At 37.4% G+C, this 23,077-nt stretch overlaps 1 protein-coding gene across 32 annotated transcripts in view; it reads left to right on the top strand.

Annotated features, from left to right (window-relative positions):
- The window catches only part of KDM4C (lysine demethylase 4C), a 405,440-nt gene that overhangs the window by 95,561 nt on the left and 286,802 nt on the right, over positions 1-23,077 (top strand). For 30 of the 32 annotated variants that reach the window (XR_008713536.1, XR_008713537.1, XR_008713538.1 and 27 more), the window contains 2 exons: positions 11,815-11,918; positions 15,954-16,091. Coding sequence is in view for 28 of the 32 variants with exons in the window: in XM_055578102.1 (XP_055434077.1) it covers positions 11,815-11,918; positions 15,954-16,091 (242 nt within the window). In the remaining 4 variants the exon portion in view is untranslated. Of the gene's footprint in view, positions 1-11,814; positions 11,919-15,953; positions 16,092-16,395; positions 19,697-23,077 lie in introns of those variants that run through there. The other 2 variants (XM_055578118.1, XR_008713539.1) reach the window with 2 other exon arrangements.

Genomic DNA, 23,077 nt, shown 5'->3' with positions numbered 1-23,077 from the left:
CACTTGATACATAATATGAAAAGCAGCCTTGGATATTTTCCATTATCTTGTCTGCACATCATAATTATCACAGTTGCCTTTTATGCATGAATGCTTTCATCTTTGGTTTCTATTGAAATCTTGATTGACGGTGGCAGCTGCAAATATTTTATCTGAAAAATGTTAGGTCTGCATCTAATAAAGCCAGGAGTTCGATTTTGCCCTTCAGTAGCTTTCTCATTTATACAGTTTTTTTCTAATATCGTGTAGATATAAATGTAATAAAAAATCTCGAGTGAATTGTTGCAATTTTTATACTTGTTATGTTTGCCTATAATGAAATTGCATTCTTTCTAATTTTTGACCTGATCAATTGAATGGGAAGTAAAAAGGATACTAGAGATATAACATCATGAATGACAGTGTTGAAGATTTTCAGTTTTAAGAATGTCTAAATCTCATCTATTTTAGAAATTAGACAATATCTTAGTGGTTCTATTAAGTTAAGCAAAATATGGATTAAAGTAAATTGGGAGCAACTGGTGTGTGTGTGTGTGTGTGTGTGTGTGTGAGAATGACTTTTTCATTGGTCTCTCATTGTGAATAAAGTGCTAATAGTTTTTTAAAAATTAAAGAGGACTCACTTTGGTCAAAATTTTGGTTACTGGAAAAAGAATATGTGAGTTAGGACTTTGTGCAGCAGATTTTTTAAGTGTGAATGATTAGCAGGAATTTTGTTTTAAGGGACAGGATGGTAGAGTTCAGTATACTGGTTCTTCTGTAGTCTTATATTTACTTGTAGCAAGTGTTTTTGTTTTTACCTATTAAAGTGACACTCAATAAAAAGGAATGGATAAATCATTGTTATGAGGGATAATTTAGTTCAAGTTTCTTTAAGCAGTCAATTTTGGTGGGTGTGCGTGTTTAAATGACTAATCATCTTGAGTTTAAGCCTGTGAAACAGAGTCTTAGCCTGATTAGCAGGGATCCCTGTTCTAGGAGGAGGGCATGGCAACTCACTCCAGTATACTTGCTTGAAGAATCCGCATGGACAGGGAAGCCTGGCAAACTACAGTCCATGAAGTCACAAAGAGTTGGACACGATTGAGCAACTAAGTACATTCTGTTCAAGGAGGTGGACAAAGGGTCTGTGGGCTGGATGCAGGCAGCTGTGGACTCTCTGAAATTATATTCAAAATTGGGCATATATGTGGATTTCTGGGAAGCTAACCCATCCTAACCCTAACCCTAACCCTAACCCTAACCCTTTTTTTATGGCGTCAGATCCATCAAGATGGTTTGGTCCAAAAGGGATTATGAACCACTGCTGTTTAAAGACTGAAAGAGTAGCAATAAATAACAAGTCATTTAAATTCTATAAATGTTCCAAATTGACCCTTTCTCATACCTCTGACTTGAAATTAGGAAAATGAACTTTTATCAGCTCTCAAAATGATAAATACTTAATTCCTTTAAACATTCATTTACATAATGGCTGAAAATATTACATTAAAATGCTTGGTTTTGAAAGGCTAATAAATTAAATACCCTTGATTATGAACAATCAATTTTAAGTGACTCCCTAAGACATAAAAAATGAAGAAGTTCAGTGATACATCCTCTGCCTTCATTCCTAACTCATGCTTTATGCATGGGGATCAATGTGTGATGTGTCATGGTATGTTTATTTTCATTGTACTATCACTTGTTATATTAGAAATGGTGAAGCAGTCCCTGAATTTAATTTCCTCATGTGTGTGTGTGTGTGTGTGTGTGTGTGTGTGACTCAGTCATGTCTGACTCTTTGCAACCCCATGGACCATAGCCATCAGGCTCCTCTGTCCATGGGGATTCTCCAGGCAGGAATACTGGAATGGGTTGCCATGCTCTTCTCCAGGGGACCTTTTTGATGTCAGATATCACAGTTTGTTGGACATGAATTTGAGCAATCTCTGGGAGATAATGGAGGACAGAGGAGTCTGGCATGCTGTAGTCCATGGGTTGTGTAGTTGGGTATGACTTAGTGATTGAATAACAGTCACAGTCTGTGTTGAATTTTAAATACTGTATACCAGCCATGTTCCTAGTGGGATTTTAAACATTGAACCATAGTACATAACACACACATGCTACAATAATTAGAATGTGGGGTGAAAGACAATTCTGAGAAATGACAGGGAATGGGAGGAAGAATTCAGGAAAGGAACGCCAGCTAGCAGGGAAAAATTTCTATGGAGGAGAATTAAAAATTCTTTGATTCTGTGGGGTGGAAGTTGAGCCAGAAAACCTGGTTAGCTTGACTGACTGACTTGTGCCAAAGTCCTTGGCCTGAGGAGTCCTGGTGACCTGTGCATGTGTGATCCATATATCGTGTCAAGGTGGGAAAAAGCTGGAGCTGAAACAAAGTGGTCTCAAGAATGCAGTAAAAAACTATGTGTGGTGGTCTATATGCCTGTTAAATTAGGTGAAAGTTTTAACTCTTAAGTGTTCTGCAAGCCAGTTTGAAATAGAAAAACTTTCCTGTTATTCGCTGCACTATGTTCAGGAGATAAAAATAGGGCAATTATTCAGGAGAACCACCATCCTTCTCTATACAGTCAGTATGAATTTCTCCTGGCTCTCCTCCTGGAGAGCTCCATGGGGCTTTGTCTCTACAGTAGAGATGTTGATGGATTATTGGACATGTGGAGCAGAGTGAAACCTGCAATGTGATAACTGTCTACCCAACCATTAATTGGTCAAAAAGGGGTGGGAAGAACAGAGAGGTCAACTATAGCCTAAACCTCTAATGTTGACCTCTTAACTAAGAATGTGGGTAAAAATGATCAAGTGTCACCCCACATAATATAGTTCATTGGTTCTTTTCACTAATAAGCATGTTAAGAAATTTCACATGTGAATCAAATTGCTGTTCATTGTTCATTTGCTGTCATGTCAGACTCTTTGCAACCCCATGGAATGTAGCACGCCAGGCTTCCCTGTCCTTCACCATCTCCTGGAGTCTGCTCAAACTCATGTCCATTGAGTCAGTGATGCCATCCAACCATCTCATCCTCTGTTGTCCCATTCTCCTCCTGCCTTCAATGTTTACCAGCAACAGGGTCTTTTCCAATGAGTCAGCTCTTCGCATCATGTAGCCAAAGTATTGGAGTTTCAGCTTCAACATCAGTCCTTCCAGTAAATATTCAGGACTGATTTCCACCAGGATGGACTGGTTGGATCTCCTTGCAGTCCAAGGGACTCTCAAGGGTCTTCTCCAACACCACAGTTCAAAAACATCAATTCTTTGTTACTCAGCCTTTTTTATTGTCCAGCTGTCATATCCATACATGACTACTGGAAAAACCATAGCTTTGACTATATGGACCTTTATAGGCAAAGTAATGTGTCTGCTTTTTAACATGCTGTCTAGGTTTGTCATTGCTTTTCTTCCAAGGAATCAAATACACCTATCTAAAAGCATTTCCTACAGAAACATACTTGTATATCCTTTTCCTTTGTCCTTTTCCTTACCATCTGTTTATATGGCTACTGTACTTTTAAAGCATCATATCAGTCATATGAATATTGCAAAAGCCTTTACAAGCCTACATCATTTTGCTGTACTTTACTTTATTGTGAGTTGCAGAAAATGCATTTTTTTCCTTGCAAATTGATTGTTTGTGGCAGCCCTGTGTTGAGCACGTCTGTTGGTACCATTTTCCCAATAGTATTGCTCACTTATCATCTCTCTGTCACATTTTGGTAATTCTCACATTTCAAACTTTTTCACTATTATGTTTGTTTTATGATCTGTGAATTGCAAACAGTTACAACTCATGGAAGGGTTAGATGATGGTTAGCATTTCTAGCAATAAAGTATTTTAAAACTAAGGTATGTACTTTTTGGGGGCATAATTCTATTGCACATTTAAGAGATTATAGTATAGTATAAACATAATTATAAATGCAGTAGGAAACCAAAAATTCTTGTGACTTGCTTTACTGTAATACTTGCTTTATTGCAGTCATCTAGAAGAGAGCCTGCAACATCTCTGAGATATGCTTGTATAAAACTCTGTCAAAGCATACTTGGGTAAATTTCAGTTAAGTTGTCTTAATCAAATCTATTGCTAGTGTGAACATACACTCTATAGGTCTGGTTTCTCATCTTTCCCCTCTCCTTCCCTTTCTTATTCCTTTCTTTCCTAAGTGATTAATAACTAATGTCAGTTTCTTCAGACTAGTGTTTGTATATTATAGAAAATTTGATTTTTTTAAGCTTTGATTTTTAAATTTTTACCATGGCTAAAACTTTGTTGATTTAATAGTAGCAGCATGTGTTTGTCATGTGAGATTGGGATTTAGAGTACATCTGCTCTATTTCTAAAACAATTTAAAAACATCTAATGATATTTTAGGTCAGATAGAGGTAAAATGCACTTATAGTAAAAGCCACCTGTTAAAATATAAAGTCTAGTGAGTTTTGACAAATATATACAGTGGTGTAATTACTACTACTCTCAAGATACAGAACATTTCCAGTAGGCCCCAGAAATTCTCTTGTGCCCTTTTCTAATTAATTCTCCCTACCAGCAACCACTAACCAGATTTCTATCTCTAGAATGTTATTAATGTGGAATTAGGCAATGTGTAGGCTTTTCTATCTTAGAATAGTGCTTCTCACATCTGATCCCTTTTATGTGGTACAGGATGTCCTTGGATGTGTATAGCACCTGGGAAATCCCATGGACAGAGGAGCCTGGCAGGTTACATTCCATTGGGTCACCAAGAGTCAGACATGACTTAGCCACTAAACAGCAGAAACAATATTCACAAAACATAAAATAAACCATTAACCATTTTGAAGTGTACAATACGCTTAGGTTTAATATATTTGTATAATGTAACCATCACCTCTGTCTAGTTCCAATAGATTTTCATCACCCTATAAGGAAACCTTGTATTTTTTATTCAGTCATACTGTATTTCCCTTCACCTCTCCCTAGCCCCTGGAAATTAATAGTCTGCCTTCTGTCTAGGTACTTACATATTCTGGATGTCTCATATGCATGAAATCATTTAAATGTAATTTTTGTGCCTGACATCTTTTATGTAGCATATTTTCTATGTTATATCTTATATCTGTACCTCACTCTTTTTTATAGCTAAGTAATATTTCGTTGTAAAGATATACTACATTTTGCACTTCCATTTACCAGTTGATGGACATTAGGTTGTTTCTATTTTCTTATAATGCTAAGATTTTTGTGCCTTATATCACTGGCTTCCCATAAGGATCCACCCAGCGAGGATAGCTGCTATGGAAAACAGTATGAATGTTCCTCAAAAAATTGAAAATAGAACTAACATGCTATCCAGCAGTTCTACTTCTAGGTATATATTTGAGGGAAATGAAATAAATATAAAGATATATCTATTACGTCAAATGTTCATTGCAGTATTATTTACAGTAGCCAAGATATGGAAACCACCTGTGTGTCCATTGACAGGTGAATGAATAAAGCAAAGTGTTGTATGTATACAGTAGACTATTATTCAGGCATAAGAAAGAAGGAAATCCTGTCTTTTCCTGCAACATGGAAGAATCTTGAGTCCATTATGCTAAGTTAAAAAAGTCAGACAGAAACAGACAAATGCTGAATGATCTTATTTATATGTGAGAATTATAAAAACCAAACCTACAGGTAGAAACAACAGTTTGGTGACTGCCAGAGGAAGGGGGTGGTGGAAATGGGTGAAGATTGTCCCAAAGTATAGACTTCAGTGTGAGTAGGTTCTGGGGATGTACTGTATTATATGGTAACTACAGTGAACAATACTGTATTGAAAGTTTCTAAGAGAGTGGATCTTAAAACTTCTCATCACACAAAAATAACTATTTTTAGGTGATGAATGTGCACTAAACTTATTGTGGTAATCATTTCACAATATGTACATATAGCCAACCATTACCCTGTGTATTTTAAACTTATGCAGTGTTATTTGTCGATTATATCTTGATATTGGGGAAAGAAAAGAACCCCCTGATGAAGACAATAATAGCATCCTGATTATATGGACGGGGAAATTGAGCTGAGAGATTGTGAAAATAGTTATGGCTATATGAGTTGTTGGACTTGTGTTAGAAATCAGTGTGTCTGTAGGGTTTCTTTATTAGTGTCTTGTTCTGTTAACTATGTGCACAAGATAAGAGTGACTTCAAATAATTCAAACAATTGGGTTTTTGATCTAAAACTTAGCTCTTCTATTAATAGCAATGTTAAAGTATGTGTTTATTGTGAGCAATGAAGGAGAGAGGAAAGTTGGTCCTCAGGTAATCTTGTGTTAAGTGCCTGTAAGAGGAGATTAAGATTTATCAAACTCCCATAGCATAGTTTGTACCTCACAGTGTGCTGTCTCTCAAGTGCTTCCACCGAAATATCCCTACAAGAGAGGGGAGTGAAACACCAGCTCTCCACAATACGCATGCAGATTTTGCATCTTGCTCCCTTACTATGTTTGTTTGTATGCAAACATAAACTAAATGATTTAACGTGGCAAAAGTAAATGCTGCAGAAAGATGTGCCAGTTTTATTCTGTGTGTTCTACACCTGTCATATTACCTAATGGCCACGGGGTATGTGAGGTGTGCTAGTGATATGCTAGCTGCTATTTCCACTACTAGGTACTTGACGGGTCAGTGTAGCTCTGTTTCTTTATTGGAACTTCTTGGTCTTCAAGACTGTGAAAGACTGGACCTCTCCCATTGTGTGACTGGTAAGTTGGAAAATATTATCCAATGCTGCAGTAGTAACATTCAAATATGGTAACTTTTAGAGAAGAATTCTTCCAAATATATTATTGAAAACTTAGGGAAAAAGCAGATCAAGAAAGTAAACATAAGAATAGAAAATAAAAAGATTCTGAAAGGCAGGTATTAAAGAACTTACTTCCAAAATTTTGAACACATACCTTGTTTTCTGTTTATTTACTGACTTTCAGAAAACTCGGATAGTCTTCAGTTGAATTTTAGTTAAATATTATCTTTTCTATCAGATCTATTTTGGTACATTTCATACATGTGATTGTTTCCAAATTTATTTTCTTCGCTTACTATGTACATAGCCATGGGCTGAAATAGTTCTGAGTTTTTAAAAAATTACCATTTTGCATCAAATAGTATTCTGGTTATGTTGGCTGGCTTAAATATTGAATAAAATATTTTTCATAAATGGTGGAGTGAGGGGTGAGTGTGAACCATGTACTCCTGCAGTTAATTTGAGGTAAAATTCATTTTGAGACGGGTACTTTTTGTCATAACTTGTGGTTTATCAGGTGTTTTCCAGGGCAGTGTAAAATATAATTCTGATAGCCTATTGAAAATGTAAATTCTGAACTGGTATGAAGTTCTTAATATATTGCAAATTGCCTTCCTTCAGTGGTTTTCCAATTTAAATTAACTTATGACCAGTCACCACATTGTTCAAGTCCTGATTACAAATCCATATCAAAAGGAAATTAAACAGACTCCTCTTTCTTCATTGATTTTAATTTAAAGCTTAATTTGTGCAGTGCTGAGCAGAGGTACAGATTTGAAAAGTTTGATAGATCCATTTAAATTTTATTGTTAAAACTTTTCCATGGGTTGTGTGTGTGTGTTTGGGGATCTCTCTGCTGTGCTTTACTGAGTGGTGTAGATTCAGGACAGCATATTATGTAGATGCGTCATTTTCATTATATGATGTAGTTCTTTCTCACCGTTCACTGGAGTCTGCATTTTTTTCACAGGTTGTTTATTTCTATTTATGTATTATGAATATTAACGTTAGACAGAGGGCTGTATCAGATGACCAGATAGGGCATGATTATTCCTTTTATTCCCACTGGTATTGTAGAGAATGATGGTATTTCTGATGTTTCTGTTGGATGTATGTTTTCAGTTCAGTGCAGTTCCTTTCAGTCGCTTAGTCGTGCCTGACTCTTTGCAGCACCATGGACTGCAGCACACCAGGCTTCCCTGTCCATCACCAACTCCCGGAGTTTACCCAAACTCATGTCCATTGAATCAGTGATGCCATCCAACCATCTCATCCTCTGTCGTCCCCTTCTCCTGGCATCAACATTTCCCAGCATCAGGGTCTTTTCAAATGAGTCAGCTCTTCGCAACATGTGGCCAAAGTATTGGAGTTTCAGCTTCAACATCAGTCCTTCCAATGAACACTCAGGACTGATCTCCTTTAGGATGGACTGGTTGGATCTCTGCTGTCCAAGGGACTCTCAAGAGTCTTCTCCAATACCACAGTTCAAAAGCGTCAATTCTTTGGCACTCAGCTTTCTTTATAGTCCAACTATCACATCCATACATGACTACTGGAAAAACCATAGCTGTGACTAGATGGACCTTTGTTGGCAAAATAATGTGTCTGCTTTTTAAATATGCTGTCTAGTTTGGTTATAACTTTTCTTCCCAGGAGCAAGCATCTTTTAATTTCATGGCTGCAGTCACCATCTGCAGTGATTTTGGAGCCCGAAAAAAATAAAGTCTACCACTGTTTCCACTGTTTCCCCGTCTATTTGCCATCAAGTCATGGGACCAGATGCCATGATCTTCATTTTCTGAATATTGGGCTTTAAGCCAACTTTTTCACTCTCCTCTTTCACTTTCATCAAGAGGCGCTTTAGTTCTTCTTCACTTTCTGCCGTAAGGGTGGTGTCATCTGCGTGTCTGAGGTTATTGATATTTCTCCCAGTAATCTTCATTCCAGCTTGTACTTCATCCAGCCTGGCATTTCTCATGATATACTCTGCATATAAATTAAATAAGCAGGGTGACAATATACAGCCTCGATGTACTCTTTTTCCAATTTGGAACCAGTCTGTTGTTCCATGTCCAGTTCTAACTGTTGCTTCCTGACCTGCATACAGCTTTCTCAGGAGGCAGTTCAGGTAGTCTGGTATTCAAATCTCTTTCAGAATTTTCCACAGTTTATTGTGATCCACACAGTAAAAGGCTTTGGCATAGTCAATAAAGCAGAAATAGATGTTTTTCTGGAACTTTCTTCATTTTTCGATGATCCAGCAGATGTTGGCAATTTGATCTCTGGATTTAAGCCTTTTCTAAATCCAGCTTGAACATCTGGAAGTTCATCATTCATGTATTGTTGAAACTTGGCTTGGAGAATTTTGAGCATTACTTTACTAGCGTGTGAGATGAGAGCAATTGTGCGGTAGTTTGCCCATTCTTTGGCATCGCCTTTCTTTGGGATTGGAGTGAAAACTGACCTTTTCCAGTCCTGTTGCCGCTGCTGAGTTTTCCAAGTTTGCTGACATACTGAGAGCAGTACTTTCACAGCATCATCTTTTAGGATTTGAAATGGCTCAACTGGAATTCCATCACCTCCACTAGCTTTGTTCATAGTGATGCTTCCTAAGGCCCAATTGACTTTGCATTCCAGGATGTCTGGCTCTAGGTCAGTGACCATACCATCGTGATTATCTGGGTCATGAAGATCTTTTTGTATAGTTTTCTGTGTATTCTTGCCACCTCTTCTTAATATCTTCTCCTTCTGTTAGGTGCATACCATTTCTTTCCTTTATTGTGCCCATCTTTGCATGAAATGTTCCCTTGGTTTCTCTGATTTTCTTGAAGAGATCTCTAGTCTTTCCCATTCTATTGTTTTCCTCTATTTCTTTGCACTGATCACTGAGGAAAGCTTTCTTATCTCTCCTTGCTATTCTTTAGAACTCTGCATTCAGATGCTTATATCTTTCCTTTCTCCTTTGCTTTTTGCTTCTCTTCTCTTCATAGCTATTTGTAAGGCCTCCTCAGACAGCCATTTTGCTTTTTTGCATGTCTTTTTCTTGGGGATGGTCTTGATCCTGGTCTCCTGTACAGTGTCACGAACCTCCGTCCATAGTTCATCAGGCACTTTGTCTTTCAGATCTAGTCCCTTAAATCTATTTTTCACTTCCACTGTATATTTGTAAGGGATTTGATTTACGTCATACCTGAATGATCTAGTGGTTTGAAAATATTTCTGTTTTTCTTTTTAACAATCCAGGTGTAGGTGTTTAAGCAGATGTGCTATTCTTTGCAAGTAGTTCTTTATACCCTAATAGCTTTTTTTTAGGTGTCTGATTTTTTTCCTTCTGATGATCTATGGCCTCACATGCTCCATGGTGGCATCAGTAAAGGCTTATTTGCTTTAAAACTATTATTGTAAAACCCTCTATTCTATGAGGTTAAAGTTATTTGCAGTTAGGTAATGAGTGTTGATAATTCTTTCATCAGATTGGTCCTGTTCTTGAGCTATTTATATGTAGTGAGCCACAGAGTGAGATAAGTAACATTTCTCCAATGGCCTATCTTCATTTTGGCCATGGAGTTAAAGAGCATCTGTGCTTTTTTCTGCTTTACGCAGATACATAGCACATGCTTTCCTGGTGAGTTCTCTGTTCAAGTCCTGTCTCTATGGTTCTCCTCTGTCCCATCCACATTTCTCTAGTCTTTCTCATCTTGCTTTCCTGCTCTCGGTGTGGTGGTGTTTCCCTCTGAGTTCGGAAGGTGAAGACTAGGACATCAAGTACGTGTGTTTTCTCTAGCTCATATAACTGAGTTAATGAGAGTTTTTCTCAGACAGACTGCAGTGTTGAAGGCAGAGATGGAGAGAAACAGCTGGGTTTCAGCACATCATGTACTGTTGAATGAGCGAGTTGCTGTGTGTTTAGCTTCTTCACCTAAAGGCCTCTTCAAGACACTGTTCCCATATAGGCTGGTGAGACAGACAGGTTTCCATGCTCTTGAGTGGTCCTGGCTGGGAGTTAGTTCCAGAAATCGGTAGCAGTTAAAGTCTTGAATATTCATTGGAAGGACTGATACTGAAACTCCAATATTTGGCCACCTGATGCAAAGAACTGACTCTTGAAAAGACCCTGATCCTGGGAAAGATTGAAGGTGGGAGGAGAAGGGGATGACAGAGGATGAGATGGTTGGATGGCATCACTGACTCAATGGACATGAGTTTGAGTGAACTCCACGAGTTGGTGATAGACAGGGAAGCCTGGTATGCTGCAGTCCATGGGGTTGCAAAGAGTTGGACACGACTGAGTGACTTAACTGAACTGAAACTATATAAAATTGATCAGAGAAACAGATAGGAAACTGCTACGTGTCTACTATATTCTGGGAATTGGGATAAGTGCTTCTAGAATGGTTGCTTTTAGGAGTCTAAGAGATTCCTCTATTAAAACTACAGATTTTCCTCTTCTAACCTCCCTTAATATTTTATTCACTTATCAGATAATAAGTAGACTGAGTTTAAATTTGTTGCAAATTTTTAAGGTTTCAGTTCAGTCGCTCAGTCATGTCCGACTCTTTGTGACCCCATGAATTGCAGCACGCCAGGCCTCCCTGTCTATCTCTAACTCCCGGAGTTCACTCAAACTCATGTCCATTGAGTCCGTGATGCCATCCAGCCATCTCATCCTCAGTCTTCCCCTTCTCCTCCTGCCCTCAATCCCTCCCAGCATCAGGGTCTTTTCCAATGAGTCAGCTCTTCTCATGAGGTGACCAAAGTATTGGAGTTTTTAAGGTTTAGTCATTTTGTATTATGCAGACAACTCTTGGCAGATCTTTTTGTAAAAAAGATCAGCCTTTGGTGATAAAAATATGTATCCTTTAATTTTTAAGAATTCTGACTCTAGTTTTTAGCACCGTGATTTTTGATGATGGACTTGATGTGTAGTTGTGTAAAGCCGTCATTATATAAGAATACTAGAACATAAACTTAAAAATTGATTTGAAATTATATCTTAATTAATGCATCACTGCTTGTATTTACTGTTTCCATTTAGGTTTTTTCCCAAGCAGTTCTCAAGGGTGTGATGCATTTCTTCGCCACAAGATGACACTGATATCTCCCTCAGTATTAAAGAAATACGGCATTCCCTTTGACAAGGTATATTAGTGTTACTCTTTAATAGAATCATTTCATATGTGTAAAATTTGTGTTTAAGACAAATTCAACAGAAACTAACATATCTTTGACTTCCAGTAGGATTTTTAGGGTATGAGGAGAAAAATTCAGATTCATGTTTTACTTGGGTAACAATTATTTACCTAAGTACTGATTTGAAATTACTTTTTTTGTTGTTGTTTAAAGACCCAATTGGCTTTAATTCCACTTTTGTTAAAATTATAGTTAAAATAATTAACTATATTAGAAAAGTACTAATGAAAGTAGTAATTAGAAATTAGAAAAGTACTAATTAAAAAAGTACTAATGAAAAATGTGAAGAAAAGCTCTTGACATGTGTTTTTTTTTCTTTTTTTTACATATGCATGTATCTATTCTTTTTCAAATTCTGAAATTACATTTTTTTGAAATTAATTTCAGGTTATATTTACTTGAGATTTCATGCACTTCTAGTTCACTTGTAACAATACTGGAAGTAAAATGTAGCACATTTGATAGTATAATACGTAATTCTCTTTCACTGACGTCTTTTATGTGAGCAACAGAATTGATGCTAACGCCATCTATTTTTTTTTTTTTTTTTTAAAGAAATCAGAACGGTTTTTATTCGCAGTTTGGTTGGTTAGCATCAGTGAGTATGGTGTCAGTATGTTATTTCTAAACACATTCAGACATAATACAATTGAGATTTCATTATGGATAGAATTGCCTGATGATTTAATAATCAGATATTGCTTCTTTGGAATATTTCTGAAGATTAAATTCTATAAGACTCTGTACATGCTAGATCACTCTTAATCTTTGTGTCCATGGATTGTTATTGGGTCAGAATCATTACAGAGCATCAGTGTTTTTATGTGAAGAAGCTGAAATAAAAAAAAACTTTCGACCAGATAAATAAAAGCTGTCTCTCAGTTGGAGGAGGATTAAGTCTTTAGTTACTTGCAGAAACAATAAAAAATATCTCTATTCTCTTTATCATTTTTTATTTGACTGTCTTCCCATAATCCTTGCTGTTTTCCACTTTAAAAACTTTTCACTTGTGACGAAATCTTTCCTTCATTTCAGGCCCTTAAAAGCCGGTCTTCCACCTATTTCCCCCACCCCTCACCCCCAGTCCAGGCTTTGTTGGAAGGAAAGTTTTTGCAAGGACTGGGAGACATTCTCCACCTTGGGGTGGTCCTGCTCACTCATCAACAGTCTGTGTGGCAGTCACGCATGAGATATACTTGTCTTCATGTCCATGATGAGAATGCTCTCACCATTTGTTTAGTTACATACTTCTCCCCACGACAGAAAGTGTGCCTTTGAGATGTGCACTATGGGTGTTGTCCTCGGGTGTGGGTGGGCTGCAGCGCTGCCACAGGTACAGAAGTCACAGGCTGTGCCCCGCGCCCATGGGGCCACTCCTGCGGGCATTGTCTTACTTGCAGACGTCTCTAAGCGCCTGCGTCATCAGTGCACTTTCTCTCAGGTGGTTGTCTTAAGCCTGATTAAGCACTTTTATTTAAGTTGGAATGTTAGAAGGCAGAGGAGGAGCAGAATAGAGTCCTCCAAGACAGGTAAAGCTCTGACAGTTTAGGGCTGGTGATGGGAATTGTTGTTCTTTGGAGGGGGGTAATGTGAAATAGCAGGGCTGCAGGATTGGCTTATTCCCCCAGGATGGAGGCTGTAGTAGCTTCTAGCTTCTTTCTAATATTTGGGGAGAAGGAGAGGCGCCTTGCACCCTTTTCTGGGCTGAGGCTCTCCAGGTACTATTTGGTAGCTCACCAAAGGCACCACGTTCTTATCCAGTCTTTTGAGGATGGGACATTTTGTGGCTTCTGTGGGAAGTAGAATGGTGAGTGCTTGTCCACAGATGGTGAGACACCAGCCATTTAGAGGGGTTATTGGTGGCTTCAGTTTTTCATATGAAATATTGCCATTTCCCCTTCTACCTTGATGAAGGATGTGTGATGACAGTGTGCTTCTCGAGGAGCTTATTCTCCAATGATCATAATGTGACCTTGGACAGAGTAGCAGACTTTGGAATGACATTGATTCTTCCCAAGTTCATTTCTGATTCTGCCACTTGGGTAAATTACATCATTTTTGTGAGCTTCAATCTCTTCAACTGGAAAATGGAGATAATAAGAGTACCATTTAATAGGGCTATTATGAGGATGAAAAGAGATTATCTATATGAAGCGCTTTGCATAGTATAGGTAATATAATAATGCACTCTTCCTCCACAGTTCAACCTTTACTCTTTAGGCAATCATTTCCAAGTTGGACTAACATTTTTTTCTTTTTCTTTCAGTGTATTTGAGCATATTCTTATATGTGTATATATATATATATATGTATGTATGAAAAAGTATGTTTGCCAAATAGCTAATGTCTGCTTTTCGATTATGTGCACTACCCTTTCCACTGTTTTTCACTGTATGGAATTATGATGCTTGGTTAGTCTTAAAAAGAACTTGTTCTTTTCTGTGTCTATATCCTTCTTTTTAAAAAAAATCAGTTTATTTCATAGAGGCAGTAAATTAGCTTTATATTTTAGCTAATTGGGACTGACATGTTTCTAGAAACTATATAGAGGCATATTTAGGGTCCCATTTAATGGGAATAGGTACTTTTCAGCATGGCAAGAAAGGAGTTTTCCAGGTAGAGTAGGGAAGAACTCTAGATGGGATTCAGTAGAGCAATGAAGGTAGTTTCCTTATCCCACTGACAGCAGTCTTACTCTCTTCCCCCCAACTCTCCTTTATAGGGCTAGTGACAGTTGAGCAAAGTAAGTTTTATTTTATCACATGGTACAAGGAAATGCCTTATTTCCAAGCACAATTATAATTAATAAGATTCAGTGAGACTAGAAAAGGAGAGAATCAGGCTGTATTCTCACTTGGCTTGAAATGATGGAACTGGAACCATGTTGAACCCTGAAAAGCCATTCTCTGCCTGCCAGGTGGCAGCTGAATTGCTGCTCATTGCAATAGAACACCTGCTGGGATGTCGCAGGGGGCAGGGGTGATGAGCTACATTTTAGAATTGTTGGGACGGACAATTGTTGGAACTTCCACACACACCATTTTAGCATTCCTGTAATGGTTACTGAGTGCAGTGTGTGCACATGTATTTATACAGTGTGTCTATTATATGTTTCCAAATAGGTGCATACTTACATATTTATTTCTCCAACCAAGGTGGCTGAATGAATCAGTGAGTTACAGATTTGATACTCTAGTATTGAGCATACAAGTTTAAAAAAACATTGATAAATTTAGCTTCACTATTCTTCCATAGCTCCTGGTGTGTTTTGTACGTTTTGGTGATTGTAGAAAAAAAAAATAAGCAGATTTCTTTAAAAGGAATGGACTGAATACATTTTTATCTTTGCTTTTAGGTTGATGGCTGATTGACCCAAGCTATTTTAATTATATTTGCAAATGCACTCATTCACACATACATACCTATATGTTGTAGATATATTTGAATAATTATTTGATGGAAATTTTACTGTTAAATGAAATAGTTAATTGAATGTTTTCCAAGTATAATGAAAGGACAATTTATTGAGTACAGTCAACTCTTTAGCAACAAGAATCCATAACATTCAGTGTGTGTTGCCAAAATTTTTATAGCTGTAACTTGAAAAATGTCAGTTGTGATACGTCCTGTTTTATAATTCCAGTAATGTGAATTTTTAAGTATTAAAATGTATTCAGTGCTATTATGAACACTTTTTTGAATAACATAAAGCAGACATCTTCAAATAAAATAAAACTTCTCTGCTTATGGGCTGAATGATTGGACTATTGGCAGAGGGTCATCTGTTTAGAAAAGTTTTAAAAGTCTCCTGAAAAACTATTAAAGAATTAAGTGAAGAATCTGGGGGCACTTCTTTAATACTAGTATAGCTTGGACATGATAACATTTTTTTTGTCTTTTTTTAAATAGGAAATATATTTTAACTGTATTTGCAATTTGGGATGCCTTATAATTGGGAAATATTATATGTCCTCTACCCTGCAGATCACCCAGGAAGCTGGAGAATTTATGATCACTTTCCCATATGGCTACCATGCTGGTTTTAATCATGGTTTCAACTGTGCAGAATCTACAAATTTTGCTACTGTCAGATGGATTGACTATGGGAAAGTTGCTAAATTGGTAAGTTATGCTTCAAAATATAAAGCATAAATTAAACGTGTATTCTGGTTATTATAGTGGGAAAGCTAAGATCACATGCAGCATTTATTTTTCTCCTCAGTGATGTTGTGTGCCTGTGACCATAGTAATTTATTCGAGACAGATATGTTTATTTTACATAGGCTATGTTAATATTTGTAGCAACATTTTTTTGTTTTGAAATTAATGTGGAGCAGTTTACTTTGAGAGGTAATTTTATGCAACCGAGGCTTGCTTTCTTTCTTAAGGCCATCTTGTTTGTTTGTTTTTTTGTGAAATTTTCCAGTGGCTTCCTGTGATTCCACATTAGGTGGACTTGGCACCTTCCATGTTAAAAGTTCAGTCCATGGCTTCAAAAACAGCTATTTACAGAGGAAAGTGTCTGGTAAAATTGTAACAAGATGTTAAGGAAAGATGGTAAGAAGAAATGATTAAAACTGCCCTTAGCGCAAAAATGAATTTCTTGAAAGTAATAATATAGAACATACTTTAACAAGAAATATATCTTCATGTTAAATTTGGTACAAAAATTAGTGTCTCCTACTCAGTATATTTAATTTAGTTCACAAACTGTATTTTAATTCACAAGTAACGGGGTTAAATTTTATTAATTGCCCCCCTGCAGAGTTAAATAGAGGGCATTTTCAAAGTGACAGTAGCTTCTATTAGGTTACTTCGTTTCCTGTGGATTTTAAGGCAGAGGTGCGTGCTGGCAGAGGGTAGGTTCTTAATGAAACTATGTGTTTTACAGAGTATGCAGAATTGCCCTATATTTAGTGGAAAATGGCACATAGAGTCTATGTGGCCTATTGTGGCCCCTGCATGGTCCAGGCAAATATTATTCATTCTACATGATAAAACTTCCGTGTGGAACCATTGAGTGAACGGGGACAGAAATATATTCAGGGAGGACAACTCTAGGTTTATTTTACATGCACATTTAGAAAATTGCATAATATTTTAAAATAAGAATATAGCCCTTTGGCAGCTCAAGCGTTTGAGTGAATTCATAACATAAAAGAAAGCTCCTGCTATTAGAAGACTTTCTCTGTTCTGAGTAATTTTTATTTATGAGGGGTAATTTAGAAAGGAGTAGAACTGAACTACTTCTTTAACATCCTTCTTATTACAATACACTTAATTTGAAAAAAAAACAAACCAGAAAGCTCAGTGTATGTACCTTGGCCAGCTACTGCTGTTATTTTGCAGAAAAGTAATGCCTATGTCTACATCGAAACAGTATCATAACCCTGAGGTTATAAAAAGGTATGCTATTTTATGGTTTGCATCTTTAATCATTGACATAATAAGTCAACTATCCCAGCTGTTCAGTTGCCAGCAAAATCAGTTTGTGCTTGTTTACTGTAGCTTTCAGTTTCATCATAGTTCTGAGTATTGGCTTCTCCCCAAGTCTAAAATATCCTGAGTGTGTTTCCACCTTTCCATGTGGACAAAGTAGGAGTGGAGTGTGACCACGTAAGAGAGGTTGATAGTGAACCTCTCTGAAGTCTCAGCTGATAAGCCCAGAGCTGTATGGGATTGTTTAGGAAGCAGAGCGCCATGGTGGGGGAGGCAGGGATCTGAGGCCCAGCTCTTCTTTTTGCTAACCAGAGAATATCAGGAAAGTCATGTCTTCTCCTTGTTTCTTTCTATAAACTAAAAGTACCTCTTTACCCCATAGATTTGTTGTGGGGCTGGGGGTGGAAAACTTAGGTATGTAGACAGCCACTCATGCTGTGTTGGTTTATATCATTCACTGTAGTCAGAGGATATGACAAAATGTTCAGTGGCTATAATGCAGTGTTGGACAGTTAATTTAAAACTCGTCATAGTTGCATGTGTTGGAGATGATTTTATATGTTGTCTCCACCCTTTTCTTACTCTTGGTGAGGTGGTGCTCCTCACCTTAATAATAATAATAATTATTATTAATTTTTTATTGGAACTGTAGCAAGTTTCCATAAAATTACCATAAAGTTAGTGGCTTAAAACAATACTCTTTTTACTGTTTTGTAGTCCAGTAGGTTATATGTTTAACATTGGTCTCACCAGCAAAATCAGTGTTTTTGCAGGGCTGCTTTCCTTACTGGAGATTCTGGTGGAGAATCTACTTACCCAGTGGGATTGTTGGCTGTTAGTTCCTTGTGGTTGTAGGACTGAGTTCCTATTTCCTTGCTGTTGTCAGCCAGGTCTTTGCTCCTAGAGGCCTCTCTCAGGTCCCTTGCTGTAGTCCCCTACATTTCAGAGCAAGCAATCCACAATATCCCTTTTGTCATAAAAGATAGCATATTCACAGATTGCAGGGTCTAGGATACGGATATCTTTGCTGTTAGGGGTGGGACCAAGTGGGGTGTGGGAGTGTGGGGGGCAGCATTCTGCCTACATCAGAGATTTTCAGTTAATAATTGACATGGTGATATATATTGATTTTTTTCAAGTCTGTTTCTATAGGCAACCTTACGGATTTACTGTGGTGTACGTATGGGTATGTGTATGAACGTGTAATTTCCTAAGATTAGAAAAATTTGTAAATTGGACATTTTTGTGTTTTGCTGGAGAAAAATATAATGTATAGAAATTAATTATGAATTGTATTCAAAGACAAATTTTAGCTTTGAGAATGACCACATTTGTTTGTCTTAATCCTTTGTGTTCTTTAATTCATTCTAAATGATAACTGTTTAAAAGAGTTATTTTTCACAAGTGATAGTTATACATTTAGGGGGATAATTTTTTAAAAAATGGTGTACTTTTTTGTAGTTGAAGCACTGGGAAATGACTGCTGCTTTACCTGTCACATGTTGATTTGACTATGTAAAAGCATCTGATAAAGCGTCTGGTGCAGCATTAATTAACATGGGGTAGAGTGAAGAATCTCAACTGATAATATTTTGTATATTACAAACCAATATTTCTGTTTCCATAACTTAGAAAAGGGCTGTTACAGGAGGTTATTTTTTAATTAAAAAAAAAATTTTGAAAAGATAACCCCAGGCTCACCAATAACATTGGTGGTCTTTGTTTAGCAGCCAACAAGCTTTGGTTAGGGACTTTTTAAGCCATTCAAGTGACTTAATATGGATGGGGAGAGAGTTCTGTTTTTTCAGGTAGAGCCTGTCTGTTGTATGCCAGGCACTGTGTATGTTTCTGTGAATTCATCCCTTGGAGGCTGAATTGTTTGATGGGAGCCAGAAGTGAGAGTAGTGTTGGCACTGCCGAGCATCCAGGACTGCTTCCTTTGCTCTTGGCTGCTTCACCGCTGGTGGCATCGCTGGAGCAGGATGGGAGATGGGGTTTCTGTGGATTTCCTTTGAATGTATTACTGATCTCTTGGTATGTGGTATTTGTTCATGAAACCTTCCCTCCATTTAAGGTATAGCTAACATTGACTAAAAAGAATATCCATCACAGTATTTGTGCTATTCCCAAATACTCATCTTCCAAATTCCAGCAGATTCTTTAACCTTTGATGTTCTCAACTAAATAATAATAATAATAATAGCAGCAATAATTATTATATGTGGATATTCCATTGCCTGTCAGTGTTTTCCCCATTTTTCAGCACTTAATTCAGATGGCCCTTTATTTTTATTTTTTTTTTTTTTCAGATGGCCCTTTATTATAGTATCTACCCAAACTGCCTCATCTCTTATATAAGGCTTCTTTTGTGCATAGATTGTAGAACAGGTCTTCAGAAAATGGTGTGAGCAATGACAACAACTTAATTTCAGTATCCTTTAGAAATTTCTAAAATTTCTGCTAAAGCCACCAACTTTGGTATTCCTCTTGTTCCTATCTTTCCATCTCTTTTCAGGATCACTCAGCTCTTTTTTGCCTTGACCTGCCAAATATAGCAAACCAAATCCTGCATGATACTGCAGAAGAGAACAGCCTTGCCTTAAGAGGACCCACCTACCTAAGAAAGTGGTTCTGTAATTCTTACTCCTCATTTCATTTATCAGATTTAAGGTTTTCATTGAAAAAAAAGGAATGTTCTAGGTGGCCTTGTGCCCATATGCCTGGTATCAGGCAGAGTTCAGCTTTGGTGAGTGCCCTGCAAGTTTCTTCTCTGAAATAGGAATTGTGCTACACGCTTGTACAAAAGGAATTGTTTCTTTGTCTTCAAAGAGCTTTTATAATGAGCAGAAGGGCTTTTAATAAACCTCTTTTGCAGAGCTGTAATATGAGTGGAACATACCATCCAGTTATTTATTTTAGGCATCTTTCTAGCTTTGAATATCAGAGTAATCTAGAGTGAAATACTGTATACTTTTTTTTCTACTAGAGATTTTAAAATATCCGCCAGATTGCATAGCAGTTGAACTAAGATATTTGTGCATATTTGAGATGAATGTTTTCTGCTTCTGGAGCATTCTTTCTTTCTGGGGTGAGATGGAGTCCATGGTTACTTCTGCTCAGCAGCTGTGGTGGCATTCACAGGTCTGCTTCCTGGCTAGATTGGATCAAAGAGCTGGCCTGCAGGTTGTATTTCATTTTTCCGTTTGGTGGGATGAAGTGCAGTTGTTTTGATGTTAGGTTTGATGGATTTGTTTGCCACTGCATTCATTAGCTTCACATCAAAAAACTGACAGGCTGTTAAATGAAACTTTGGCTTAGATTTTCAGCTTGACTGTTTGGAGACATTTGTGAGGATATTTTGTTTTTGTGTTGCAGCAGCCTCCAGCACTGTGATTGTCTCTAAGGGAAGAAAAGTTATTTACTGTACTGATTTTCTTGAGTTAAAAAGAATCATTGTCTGGGGGACAGTCATATCTAGACTGCACCATCAGAAGCAGTGTATTTATGACAGTATGTGCAGTGTGAGAGACTTATCTACAGCACAGTAAATAACGTTATCTTCTTGGAAGGAAAGGTAATAGTTGGTGACTCCAGAATGATATCTCTTATTTTGCATTAATTTTACTTTAAGTGATAATCTATTAACATGATATGCCAGAAAGTTGAAAAATTGCACTGCAAAGCTGGGAATGTTCTCTTATGAACTCCAAGAGAGTTACTTCACCATCTAACTTGAAAGCATTCTGACATTTGAATCCTCAAACTTGTTTTGAACGAGTTAAAGAGACGGTAGAATGTTGAAATTGATTTCTTTTTAATCTGAAAGGAATTTCAACTATTAAATTGTCTTGCATATAAGAACCATGATATGGGTTTATCTTTTTTTATATTTCAATCTTTTCTAAAATTAAATTTGTTTTTTCCTAAATTAGGTAGCATTCATCCAAAAAAATCTTTAATCTTGGGGTGGTCTTTTTAAAAACAATCAGGAACCATTTTAACATTGAGTCTCAAGGTTATATTTTAATATGCCTTAGATCACAGAATACTAGTACAGTGACATTTCTCTATTCTTACAGCTTGTGAAGTAAAGTACATGTGGACTGTTGAACATTGCTCATTTAACAGTTCTTGGCATTCTAATTTTAGTGTCTGGTCTGTCACATAAAATATGAACTTTGAGAGCTAAGTGGTTTCATATTCTCCATTTTATCTTTTTACCTTCACTTGACTTCTGTTACTTGGGTCCTAGTGGTACAACACAGCAGTGCTGATGAGTGGTTGTCCTCTGCCTTTTTTTTTTTTTTTTAAAAAAACGAGTGTAAAGGGAAGAAGAGAAAATACCATATAGAGAAAAAGAAGCATATGAAGTCATGTCCTTAGGAGTTTGTACTCAAACTGGGAAGTTTGTATTTATGTATTTAGAAGAGATAGGGTTAGGTTCACATTATGTCCCCATTTTATTCTAATAAAGTATTGTTGGATTCATAAAATCTGAGGCGTCAAGTAGCATACCAGGAAGGCCAAGTGATTAATACAGATTGTGTCTGCAGGAGAGACGTTTGGGGTTTGAGTCCTCAGGGATGGGGAGCCTGATTTCATTTAGTGCTAATTTATTAATAATTTGCTAGATTATGGGATTTGAGTGGAACTAGGTATATAATTTCAGAGAAGGCAATGGCACCCCACTCCAGTACTCTTGCCTGGAAAATCCCATGGACGGAGAAGCCTGGTGGGCTGCAGTCCATGGGGTTGCTACGAGTCGGACACGACTGAGCGACTTCACTTTCACTTTTCACTTTCATGCATTGGAGAAGGAAATAGCAACCCACTCCAGTGTTCTTGCCTGGAGAATCCCAGGGACGGGGGAGCTTGGTGGTCTGCTGTCTATGGGGTCGTACAGAGTCGGACACGACTGAAGTGACTTAGCAGCAGCAACAGCAGGTATATAATTTATGATACTGGTGTCTAATCGCTAACTCGAAATCAAAGTAATATCTGTTTTTGAGGCTTTAGTTAACTCTATACCTTAAAAAGTAAGTTGACTTTTTGAATAACATATTCACTGTACTGAGAAAAATTAGTTTTTAAATCATTCTACTTTCATATGATTTGATAGTAGTAGGATTGGACATTGATTGTTCACAGTGTGCTAGACCTGATGTAGGGCACTTTATATATGTTACTTCTTGCCATCTGTGCTGGTCCAGAGATAATTGGATATCTTCTGTCCTCTACTGGGCTTCCCTAGTGGCTCAGTGGTAAAAGAATCCACCTGCAGTGCAGGAGATGCAGGAGACACGGGTTCAATCCCTAGGTTTCCCTAGGTTGGGAAAATCCCTGGGAGGAGGACATGGCAATCCAGTCCAGTATTCTTCCTGCGAAAATACTGTGGACAGAGGAGCCTGGCAGGCTACAATCCTTGGGGTCATAAAGAGTCAGACACAACTGAAGCAACTCAGCATGCACTGTCCTCTGCTAGCCCTCTTTCTCAAACCAAGGAGTTGGGATGATGCATAAAATGAGGATGGTGAGGCTGAGATTGGATGGAGAAGGTTGGCCCCCTAGTACCCTGTACCCTTCTGGACTCGTTTCATTGCATGTGGTGGATTATATAGGTGCCAGCCACATAGTGCTTTTTCTTTCTCAGTGAAAGAGCTAAGTGTGAA

This window comes from Bubalus kerabau, chromosome 4 (assembly GCF_029407905.1).
Source record: "Bubalus kerabau isolate K-KA32 ecotype Philippines breed swamp buffalo chromosome 4, PCC_UOA_SB_1v2, whole genome shotgun sequence".
NCBI classification, from domain to species: Eukaryota; Metazoa; Chordata; class Mammalia; order Artiodactyla; family Bovidae; genus Bubalus; species Bubalus kerabau.
This window is presented reverse-complemented; position numbering and strand designations above follow the sequence as displayed.